This window comes from Triturus cristatus, chromosome 12 (genome assembly GCF_964204655.1).
Source record: "Triturus cristatus chromosome 12, aTriCri1.1, whole genome shotgun sequence".
In the NCBI taxonomy this organism is placed as follows: domain Eukaryota; kingdom Metazoa; phylum Chordata; class Amphibia; order Caudata; family Salamandridae; genus Triturus; species Triturus cristatus.
In genome coordinates this window covers 535900114-535912875 of record NC_140595.1, presented here as the reverse complement: position 1 = coordinate 535912875, position 12762 = coordinate 535900114, and the positions used below count along the sequence as shown (strand labels likewise).

Sequence of the window (12762 nt, the reverse complement as noted above, 5' to 3'; positions counted from 1 at the left end):
TTAATCAAGTGCGAGCGAGGGGCAAGCAATAGGAGGGAGCAGCAACAGTGGACAGTGGAGGGGGAGGGACAGCAACACGAGGGAAGCACATGGAGGAGGGTGGGTGGAGCAAAGTCATGACGGGGAGGAATGGGTGTAAAGTGCTCCAATACTTTCACATCGAGTTTGCGCCAATAAAAAGCATGAAAAGTGAACAAAAGAACACGAGAGAAGCACCTGTATTCCTCAGATCATTCACCTATGTCCACAATGGCATTACAAGACCACCTGTTTTCCTGCAGACATTACCTGCCTCCCTGGTAAGTCTGTACATTCATTCTACCCCTGAGAACATGACCCGTGTTTCTAAGAATATCACATCTTCACTGGGAACCGTAGCATGCCAAATAATCCAATGTGTGTCCTTAGCTATGTCTCCAGCACCCCTAACAATATTCTGTGTACCATTCACAATATTACCTGCTACTCTGTTAATTGTATGTAACTGTGACAATATTACCTGCACAACATAACCTGTGCTCTGTCCCTAAGGATCTGGCATATCCCTGACATATGACGCTTGTCCACGAAAACATTACCTGAGACTCCTTTGTGCAGGTCTGTGAGTCATGCCTGCATGCTTCAGAATCCTGTGCATGCCCCTGGCGCCTGTGTCACTCAGAACATTTCCCAGTAGAGAACATTCCTTGAGCAGCTGTGGCCTGTAACAGAAAGATCATCTCCACAGCTTGCAAAGGTGAAGATGGTGTGGCATTGCACCTTACCAATGCCAAGGACAGAAACTGAAACTTTCGACTACAGGGGTTTGTGTTTCAATGCACTGGATCATCTCCAAGAACCTAAGTCCTCTCTGGCTAGTTAGAGAGTGTTTGTGTGCCAGCGAGACAGGGAAAAGGTAGTGGGTGCTTTTCCAATTAACCTACTGTTCTCCCACAGAGCTGGTGTCTGTCTCAGTGCTCTAGGCCCCTCACAATAATTTGAGTGGTTGGGTTTACTTCTCACTAAAATCAGGGCAGGGATCACCAACCTTTTCTGTAATGAAAGGTACTTCTGATCAGTGAAAATCGTTGTGAGGTACTTAAGGCCAAGTAACTTGTGCATTGTTACCAGACACCCCCTAGGCCAGCTTCATTGACTTTAAACCTAATGTCCAGGGAGCCCGATATTATGGTTTGAACAATATACTGTGACCAGGTGTACTATGATAGGGCTGCCATACATGTCACGGAGTGCATAGTCTGTAGGGATGCATGAAAATGTATGTGAATGAATGGGATATATGTGTATGGGTGAATGAGAGCCTGTGTCGTATGCACACACCTGGCACAGGACAACTTTCGCCATACGTGACACCATCACACATACAACACAAACATACAACCATTTTGTTTTAAATGGAATACATTTAGAGAGCAGAAAAATGTTCTGCAAAAATTTTCTTAACATGGTCCATTTTTCTGCACTTGATGAAACATTTTTCTGCACTTTAAGTTTCTCATATTAAAATAAATAGCTGTATTTTGCAGTTCTAAATATGGCAGCGTGTCTACCAGCCACTGGGAACAAGATGCCTGCTGTGTGTGAAGGAGACACTTTGAAATGGGAGAAAGTTCAACTGTAGAGTTAACTTTATGTTTATATGCATTACCTAAAACTCATCTTTTTAATTTCCTCCCATAGTCAAAGTGTCTTTACAAACAGCAGGCTTATTACTCCCAGTGGCCGGTAGACATGGTGCCGTATTTATTTCAGGAAAATACAGTCATTTGTTTAAATGTGAGGAATTTAAAGTGAAGAAACATGCTTCATAAAAACATCACGACTTAACTGGCTTAATTTAAAGTAGAGAAAAACATTAAGACAATGTGTCATAGAAACATTTTTCTTCATTTTAAATTTCTCAGATTTAAAAGAAAATTACTGTGTTTTTCAGTAATAAATATGGCACTGTGTCTACCACCCACTGGGAGCAAGATGCCTCTTGTTTGTAAATGTGACTCATTTTAGCACTGCTCATTATCAGCATCTGATGTCTGCAGCCTGATAATAATGAAAAACAAACATAGCCTTTCCTTAACTTTAAAAGGAAAGCAACAGTTCTTAGTAAAAAAGGAACTCAAGGCTGGGAGCTACTCTGAAGCTTTCTGCGAGCTACTGGTAGCTCGCGATCGACTGGTTGGAGACACCGGGATCAGGGCATTATTAACAAAAAGATTTGAAGGGGTTAATAAATGACCGTCTTCACCAGTGGGGAAGTCAACATACTAGTAGTAATAAAGTGAACCCTTGTTAATTAACTCTGGGAGAGAGAAGGTTAAAGAAAAGCAACATGAGGGAGGAGGGTGGGAAAAATAACGAGAGCGGGAGGAGGGTGGTGGAAACACAACAAGGGTAGGAGAGATGTGAGTGGAGTGGGGAGGGTGGGGGAAATGTGACAAGAGTGGGAGGAGGGCAGGGGGCTGGAGGAAATGCAACAAGAGGGGGCAAAAGGGGGTTGGTATAGCACACGGTGGCATCTACTCTGGTCAAAAGTAACCCACTCGCCACCTGGCCTGGCGATGTAGGAACACTGCCTAAAGAATCTAAATAAGTAAGACACCTCAGAATTACCATGGACACTAGGCTATCAATGAATGCACAAGTGGACAAACTAGCAAGATCAAGATTCATTACTATAAAACCTCTGTGGCACATCTTCCCCCACCTGGTATTTCTCACAAGGTCAAGGCTACTATATCTCTTGTTCTGTCTAAACTCGATTATGCCAATAGCCTCTACCACGGCTCATCTTTAACTACTATTAAAAGACTACAATGGATTCAGAACTCTGCAGCCAGGCTACTCTTCCATATAAAGCCCCAACCCCACATCTTCCATATCTTGAAGGCCCTATTGGTTACCGGCTGCGAGAAGATCCACATTCAAGCTGCTTTGTATTACCCACAATGCGATACATGGAACAGGATCGCTCTTCATCAGGAATAAAATCACCAAATACATTCAACAAAGGAACCTCGACTCTAGATTAGCACCACCTCGCCTCAAAATCCCACCACGCAAGAAAATAACCATAGGTGGCACATCCTTCTTTGTTCAAACAGCCAGACTAAGGAACTCTTTACCCCCAAACATAGGATCCTTGGATAACTTTCTCATCTTCAGAAGATTACTCAAGAGTTGGCTCTTCTCATAACCATCATACTCAAACATAAATATACAGCATATCCCTGTGTATATAAGCATTTATTTGGACTAAACAAGTGTACCTAGATATGTGTATTCCTTTGTATAAATGTTTATGATAATTAGGTCTATAATATAAATTCCTTAGTTTTGCTTTACAAGTGTACATTTTACTTATGGTTATTAATTCTATGTTTAACATGTATATATGTCACTGCATAAATAAGTAAATTTTTATAACTATTTATCTACAATTGTTTCACTATTGAATTACAAAAACAAAACAAAAAATGATTAATTATAAAAACAAAGACACTAGTTTAAAGTATAGCAACAGTTGAAAGTCTTATACAACTTAAATCTACATGTATGCCTTCCTTTCATATATATATCTTCCATGTACTTATGTATCTTTATATTTAATACTCTACTTTTAATTCAGCATCTCCAATGCACTACCCTATTTCTCACCCTATACCGCTCTCAATATACCCTCTACCTCCACTCTCTGACTCCTACCCATCCCCATTCTACTACTATGATCCCCAAAATAACCCTTTCTAGACATTTGCTTCTCTACTCCTTGCATCATCTCAAACCTCTTTTACTGTTGAAATATCCCAAACAAGGCTTTCTAAACCTTTCCCTCTGACTCTTCCCCCTCCACCTCCCCTTTACTCATCCCAAAACTCCTCATACTGCTATGATCTCCAATAAACATTTTCTAGACCGTTCCCTCTTATCTCTCCACTATCCTTTTCAATCAAACTAACAGACTCAAATATCCAAAGCTCGAATTAATTTCATATTTCCCTATGCTAATTCCCCACTAATCCTGTTAGGGTTCGGAGTAGTGTGCTACCTGCTGAAAAGCGCTTCGACGCCTAATCAGGGGTAGCAAGCCCTATATAAAAGCAAACCCTTCCCTCCTCTATCCCTCCACTATCCTTTTTCAAGCCAAATAACAAACTCACATGCCCACCATTCAAATTAATTTCATATCTCCATATACTAATTCACCACTAATCCTTTTTGGGTTCCCGAGTAGCGTGCTACTTGCCGAAAAGCGCGTTGACGCCTCCTCAGGGGGAGTAAGTGCTATATAATTACAATTACAATGTGGCCAGTAGAAGGACGCTGACTGCAAACACAAAGCTGTGCTAGATCCATGCTCCATGGCAGGGCAGAAGCCTGCATAAGGAGGTAAACAGCCGGCAAGAAGCAGGAGGCGTGACCAGTAAGAAGTAAGGAATCAAGAGTAACGTTGAAGCCAACCAATGGTATTAGTAGGTGATAAACAGGCTCTAAATCTGTTTTTAAGCTTTTTTCATTTACAATAGCTTTTGAAAACAGCGCATGTGCGCTGCAGGCGAACCTATAAATTATTGTTTGAAAATGATTACTGGAAGTAACTATTATGAAATGAAGATAGCAATAGAAAACTATCAGAAAAAATTAAATGCACATTTTTTATACAGAACTGTTTGCTGCAAAAGAAGTATAAAACAAAAGCATGACCTAAGGAAAACAATGAATGCGCATTCCCAGATTTACCATTGCTGTTAGACCTGGGAATGCGCCAAAAAGATACCCCTTTCCAGGTGAGGCATAACAGGGAGTAATATCTTCATTTCTCCTCATTACTTCCTTTTTCTATGTGTGCTGCATCCTACAGCAAACACGGAAAGAGGAAGATGCCTCTCAGAACTGTGTTTTTGTGGAGGAAGGAGCCCCTCCTGCATGCACCGTAGGCACCCTTGCACCATGATTCATTGCCTATTGTGCGCCAGCGCTGAGGGAAGGACTAGAATGCGCCATATTGTTATAACTACAGCGCATTCCTGCCCTTTCCCTGTAACGCAGCGCAGCAAGGTGACTGGCTGGGCTGTGCTCAGTTTTGATAAATAGGGCCCCTCTTGTGTTTCAAACTCAAGTTACCTTGCATTTAAATATATTAAATTGGCTTTACATGAAGTGTAGAGGTTTGTCTTCATGTGGAACTGACATTTTATGTAGAGCAAATGGGAGCCCTACTGTGCTGCATTGTTATATTAACACTATATGAGGCAGATACTGTGGTACTGCCCTAGAGGCACCACTATGAAAGCTAGGGGCAGATGTACAAAGCATTTATGTGGTCAGAAACGGCCGATTGAGCCATCTGTGACCACAATAATTATTTTACATATGTACATCTTTCCGCCATCACTTGAGTACTTGCATTGAACCTCATGAAAGACCACTTCACAACTATAGCCCTCGCTGTCCACTCCTTCTGGTTCCCTGACGAATTTCTCACTCTAGTGTGCTACTGCTGCATGCGATACCACAATATTCCCGTGCCTATGGACTTTGCCAAAGCTTATTTTCCTTTTTTGTGATGGGGTAAAATACTAAGCTGTATACAGATACTACATCAAAACCTTTACGCAATTCGGATCGATTCAAACTCCCAGTATGAGTACAATCACTTCTGCAGCTCACTTGAATTGATGTATTTCATGCTAGTATTTTCTCTATGGACTTGAACTTACGTTTTGTAAGTTTACGCTTTGGAGCAGGCCCGGTTCTAGCGGGTTTGCCGGGTGGGCCAGATCCACCCAAACATGAGCCGGGCCCACCCAAACATGAGCTTTGCCCCTCGCAGTGAGGGCTTGAAGGCAGGCGTGCAACGCCATTGCGATCAAAGGGCTTCAACCCGCCGCCCCCCCCTGCCCCTGTCGTGTGTGTCAGCCCGGCTGAGACAGCTTCCGGGGCACACATACACAGAGACAGACAGTTTTCGAGATTATCGCAGCCGCACCAGAGTACTTCACAGGTCTTTACAAGACCATTTACATGTTAAGACCATTTACATGTTGACGAGGCTTTGTTTATTTTTTCACCCCTTCAGCTCCACTAGGCGAAAGGCAACAAATCCTTTATTTGGCACTGGTAACCTCTGCCTACTGTCCTGCTGCGTGGATATTTCTTTTTCTATGCAGCGCAGGAGAAAATAAGTTTGTTTATTCCTATTCACCTTTCCTGACCCCTGCAGCAGCTTATCACATCAGGCTGTGACACAAAGTTTGACTAATGGAGTAGGTAAGAGGATGTGTTACTATTTCTTTTTAAAATCTGCACAGGCCCAGCAGGACACATACTTCGTGTGTGCTTCATTTAAACAGTTTTTATCATTATCATGGCCGATGCAGGACAACAATAAGAGAATAAAAGATGCCCCGATAACGCTGGTGATTAATGATCCGCTGGAGAGCAATCATTTGTCTGTTAGTAGTTTTTAAATTCAGATGAACTGTAGTTTATGTGGAAGCTCAGTGGGTTACTGCCTTTGTCACAGAGATCCTTGTGTTACTTGCAGTTTAGAAGTTACAATCCTAACATAGGACAGTGACCAATGAACTGTCATCAAAGAGCTGCATGCAAACCTGAATGGTATAGTTAGAACTTCGCTTTTTTTGTTTTTCCATATAGTTAGAACTTTCTCAGTCTTTCCTTATTCTAATGTTGCTAAAATGAGTATGTTTGGGCAGATATACATTTTTATCAGTAAAGCCAACCCCCAACCACTGGAGTACTCTTTAAATCCTGAGTTTGTGCTTCTCCAGACCAAACCCTCTTAAAATATTCTGCCCACCAGTATGTATGACATGTGATTCATACACCTTGTAATCCTCATTGGCTTATGTGACATTTCCTGTAGACTGATTTATATACTTGTATGATTCATTGTCTCTGTATAATGTGTGCGTGGTGTAAAGTACTGACACACTACACTGATATGAGTAGCGCTATACAACAAATGAAATGCATATGAGAGAGGGGCTACGTAAAGATGAGGGGCACTGTTGGAGGGTGGCAGTGAGGGAATCCGAGAGTAGGTCAAGAGTGGAAGGGGCTATGGAGCGATGAGGGGCGCTGTTGGAGGGTCGCAGTGAGGGAATCCGAGGAAGAGGTCATGGGGTGGAGAGGGGAGCTAGGGAGAGATGAGAGGCACTGGCGGAGGGTGGTAGTGAGGGAGTCTGAGGAGGAGGTCATGAGGGGGAGGGGCTACGGAGAGATGAGGGGCACTGGTGGAGGGTGGCAGTGAGGGAATCCGAGGAGGAGGTCAGTAGGGGGGCCATGGATGGATGAGGGGCACTGCTGGAAGGTGGTAGTAAAGGTATTTATGGAGAAAGAGGTTATTGGTGCGGCGCCAAAAAAGAGTTTCACATCAGCGCTAAAGCCGGCCCTGTCATGGCCTTTCTGTTTTTGTTTATTTAATTAGCAGTCAGGTCATAAGGGCTACTGTGGAACATATTTTAAAGTGCGTGCTAATTATATTTACTGCTATATTCAATGTTTTAAGTTTGAAGGTGATTTTACTACTGTTTTTACCGGGAAAAATAAAAGGGGAGCCTAATGGTGCCTGTCAGATAAGGTGCACTGGAGAGGAGTAGTGGATAATCAAGCCTGTAAGGGAGTGCGTTGCAGAGTCCGGGGTCAGGTGGAGGTAGTAATGAAGAGGGATTCTCCCTGAAGGCTCGCACGGAGGGAGCTCGAGAAGTGTCACTTGCCTGATACTCCCACCTCAGAAACCTGCTCTTCCCATCAAAGGAACATTACATGGAAAAAACACTTTTTGAGAGTGATAATATTTAGAAAGACATTTGGAAAAGCGTGTGTTTTACTGGGCCTTGTAAGACTAAGAAGAGATAAAGGAGGGCCCTGAAGCAGGCCTGCCTTGACATATATGCGACAAATCGAGCCCGCAGTGGCCCACCCAAATGCACCCTTGGCCCACCCAAATAAAAATTCCTGGAGCCGGGCCTGCTTTGGAGTAAGTTTGATACTTTCGGTATTCACAAACTCCCAGTGTAAACGTGCTACAAAACATATACTTACGTGCTCAGATACTCCATAGTCGGGGCAGAGAACTCCGCACACATAGGCATAGGTATAACTTATGTTTTGTTGTATGTTTTGTACAGTGCAATTCGTCAATCAAGCCCTATGTGTTCTTTCTGTGCAATAAAAGGATTTGAAATTTTAAAAGATAGGCTTCCTGCGATGTGTCGTTTCTCACAGGCAGTACGGTCTTTGGCACATCTCTCTTGGAGCTAGGCAATACCACAAGGCAGTAAAGCTGGCCGCTCCGTTTTTTTCAAGCATACAAAGATAAGGTTCTCACAGTAATTCAACTTATTAGCGTCATCGAAGATCCTTATTTACAATAGAGACCAGTGGCCCGGGGAAGAAAGGGCCCCCCCCTTGGTGCCCTTCAAAAAGCGTTTACAGCTTTTCCTGGAAAAGTATTTGGCGCTTGACCTTCAGAGAAGATCTGTGACACCTAAAAGGGCTTCATGAACTTCTGATCATGACTCATAGCCCAGGGTGATGTCTCCTAGCACGCTCTGAAGGAGCTCAGGATGACCATGTGGTTCGGGGAGGCTGGGGCCAGGCCCTCGGGGTCACCCTCTTAGAGTCTGTCATTGCCTTACCTTGAGGGCCAAACACGCCTTTTGCTCGGAACAGATGAGAATATCATTATGTCCTCCTTTCAGACAAGAGTAAACTTCACACACCCACTTTGAACTTGGGGATCAGGGAATCATTCTCACAGGCACCCAGAAAAGGGTGTTCAAAGATTCTTACTCACAGGCGCTCAGAGCGCACGGGCAGATGAGTAATGTCCAAAGCAGGGCATCTGTTATATTATGTATGAAATTTATAGGCACGCAGGTCTCTGGAAGATATAGTGATGGGCCTCTGAAGTACCAGCCACCTGTGACATTACTGCTCAACCATAAACATGTCACTATTGAAAACCCCTCAGTTTGGTGGGCGCATTTCTGGAGGGTCCTCAGTTTTTAAGGTACCTCATTTCTGGCATCGGTGATTGACTCCCGTGGGGTTGGCACTTTCTACACCAAAGGTGCTGCTAGTGCGTGTTTTGCCTCACCACAAGGAAAATGTGCCTCCACATGCTGGCCCAACTTTAACATTCCAGGGCTCCTTTGGTGCAATAAGACCTTGGTACACAGTTTTACCAACTTCTGCTCAGATTTTCCTATCTAATTGAAGGTTACACACAACTCTATACAATCTTCCTCCAGAACTGCCCCATTTCTATGTCCAGATCACTGCCAGTGACCAACCACAAAATGCAACTGGAATTATCGTTGCAGTCTGGTGTGAAGAGAAGTTTTATGGTGCAAAGTAGACAAGGTGACTTGGTAAGAAAATAGGTCCGAGAACCGAAATAAAAGTGGCAACATTTATTAACTGATTAGTAAAAACAGTGTCCCACATTTGAAAATCCAACAACTCTCGACTTTTTAAGACATGCTGTCTGGGTGGTCAATAAGGTGTGGCGAACCACATGTATTTCTGCTTGCTGCAGGCAACGTATAAGGTAATATACGAGAAATGCAGCAGTCTAATTCACTATGTTCCTTCTCTTTCAAAAAGATAAAAACACTGACACATCCCACTCCTCTGCGTACAAAGTGTGATTGGTACATCCACTTTGAATGCAATGACCACCATCCACGGCCTGCACAATGATGCTTGCCACTGCCGCCGAGTCTTTATTTGAAGATGTTTACAACACCAGCCCACACACAGTCACAAAATTAGCCCACCACAGCACAAAACCGGGGCACACACTACCCTGTCGGACTGGCCCATCTGGCACTGCCATATTGCCTACAAGGCCAGTCCGACCTTGAAAATACACTGTTTCATCTAAGTGAATTTCCAGCTACAGTGAAAGCATGAGTTCTGAACAATACATACCCGTGGTTTAAAGTTTAAAATGATATTTTTAGGCTTGACTTGACAGTGCAGCTGTCTGCAAGATCTATTATTACCAATAATTTTTATTAACATAGAGTGGGCTTTGGCTCCACCCAGAGAAGCCATGCTGTTGGCTATATGGTGTATCCTTCCACGTTTACATCTCAAAGGACACGCCATCGTCATGCCGTTTGTTGCATTCAATTCTTTATCTTTCTACGTGAATGCTAAACAGAAAGCTAGATTTTTCTCAGCATTTGTAAAGCCCATAGGACAGGCTTTATTGTGATAGACTTCATTTGTGCATGCAACTCTTGTAAACAGCATTTGCAAATTCAGGTATTTACATCTCTTGGCACATTAGAGCCAGGCCTATTGGATTTGGCAATATTTATTCATTTTGTACCATGTAAAAATACTCCCATCAAGAAAAACAATTCCTTTGTAATACCCTGAGAAATCACTGTGCTCCCAACTTCTAAAAGTAGAAAATATTTTTTTTAAAACTTATCTTAAGCACCCCCACCCCACCCCCATATTGGTTCATGAGATAGTCCAGCTAGGTGCACAATCAATACTCTGAGAAACACTTGCAAAACTGGTGCCGAGGGCCTGCCTGCCACGTGGAATCAGGCTACGGTGCCTTCAGGCATGAGTACTATGCAAAGGGTTTACCTGGCCCAGGGTCATTGGTAGGTCAGTGGCTTCAAAACTTAAGAGGGAGGGGTCTCAAACCAGGCCTGTGTTTATTAGGGCGAACTCTTGACTGATATTTGGTGTGCCAACCTTGAGTTTCAAGAAACCTTCCAATACACTGAAGGGAAACAGCCCTACAGACGGCATCATAAGGCAGGCCCGTCCCACCAGCAACTTGACTCTGGGAAGGGGCGAGGAACGCGGTGTGGACCTGTGACGCACGTCACAATATACCGGATTGCCAAGCAGGCCTGTGCCATGCGCTGTCTGTTGTCCAAAACGCACAACAAGTGCTCTAAGCCCAACAGACCGAAATGAGCCGCTGCCTTGAAGCCTCTAAATATAGCAGCTGGAAGATAGTTTATAAATACAGCCTGCGAACCTTCACTGCTGTACAAAATATTCAGCGCCGTGATTTTAACAAGGGGAGCCCCCGCGCGCAGTGTTCTGATGAAGTGCATCAAAGGAAGGGCGGCTGGCGTCTGCTCGGGCGGGGTATCCCAGTGTGGCCTGCCCATCATAATGTAACATGCTATTAGTTTAGTTAATAAAAAAACGTATATATAAATATAACATGGTTACATGTGCAAATTGCAGAAATGATAGAAACACAAGTACAACAGATGCAAGAGCCTGATACAAAAGTTGTGAATAACTCGACCTATCCCGTGCTGCGCCCACTGGCCCCGTGTTACCACCCGTACTGTCTGCAGGTGATGATAGTCAAGGCTGGCATAATGATTATACACAGGAATAGACTTCTGCGTGCATCGCGCGCGAGAGCTCGGCGCACTATCCGCGCGCGCTGGTCTACCGTTGGGCCTGTGGGCCCCGCTCGCCTCGTATACCCCCCGCCAGTGGCGTCACTTACGCTGCTCCAGCAGATGAGGTGGCTCGTGTCGGGGTCCTCCACCAGGGTCCAGAGTTTGGTGAGGAAGGCGGGCACATTGCTGGAATACCCATCCATAGCCAGGGATCCGGGGGGCTCCTGCATCGTCCTGTCCTGACTGTCACACTATCTCCATTCCTGTCAAAGTCCCAGCCCGAGTAAGGTAGGTGTATGCGCGCGAGAGAGACAGCAGCCAAGGTGGGTGGGCGAGAGCGGGAAAACCATTGAGTTATGCAGGTCACACTGGCAGCAGCATCAGCCACCGATTCACCGGAGAGCCCGCTGCGCGCGCTCTTAAAAACTCAGCATAAACGGCGAGCATCATCCCCTGCAGAGAACAATGCACAGAATGGAAGTGCACGGCCGCCTGCCTGACAAAGCTTTGAATAAACATGCAGCGTCATGCAAAGAGAACGTGCACATGCACCCCGGGCACAGGACCCGGCGCGGCCATTCAGCACGAGGCCTCCCCTGGCAGGCTCACAGAACTAAAGCACCAGGGTATGCTGGCTCGGAATGGAAACGTGTCTGACAGACTTTATGTGAAGCTGTAGATAAGTAGTATGTTTATGTACAGTGTGTACCATCCACTCTTATGGTGCATGTGTGCTGTACAATATCCAAGTAAACCAGGGACATCTTAAGGATTTTGGGGGCCCTGGGCCAAACATATTTTGGGGGCCCCTTTTCAGAATAGCTTTGAATTTATGGTCCAATTTGTCCCTGTTTCCCACGCAGTTTTCACTTGCTCAGCTGCGTTAGCGATCCAGTTTGCATCATAGGCATTAGCCTATATAGTCCCGCTGCAAACAGACGCACACAGCTGACAGTGGTAGGATTTAGTGTATCCTGCCCTGCTACTAGGTTTTTAATACTTTTTAAATTGTATATGTGTGGCTGAATTACTCTGTGCTTTTTAACAATTTCTCCTACATACGTGCACTTGCACTTTACTTGATTCTGCTTGTCTACACCTCCTTAGCTGCTCCGATTCGCATCTCGCTTTTCCTCCAGTCCTGGTCCGCCACGGATTATACGCAGATTGTGCGGAGGGCTGGGGCTACTATCGGGCACCTCACTTCCGCCCACGCAGTTTCCGCTTCCTCAGCTGCGTTAGTGATCCAGTTTGCATCACAGGCATTAGCCTATATATTCCCGATGCAAACAGACAAGCCCATCTGCGCCCATCAGCTTCGCGGAGGCGTCCGGCGCCAGCC

At 44.7% G+C, this 12762-nt stretch overlaps 1 protein-coding gene across 2 annotated transcripts in view; it reads right to left on the bottom strand.

Moving 5' to 3' along the window:
- The window catches only part of HSF4 (heat shock transcription factor 4), a 463098-nt gene extending 451295 nt beyond the window's left edge, over window positions 1–11803 (bottom strand). For both annotated transcript variants that reach the window (XM_085639409.1, XM_085639410.1), the window contains exon 1: window positions 11528–11803. In XM_085639409.1, coding sequence (XP_085495535.1) covers window positions 11528–11650 — 123 coding nt within the window. In that variant the 5' untranslated portion in view covers window positions 11651–11803. The remainder of the gene's footprint in view (window positions 1–11527) is intronic.
- Window positions 11804–12762: the final 959 nt, after the last annotated feature.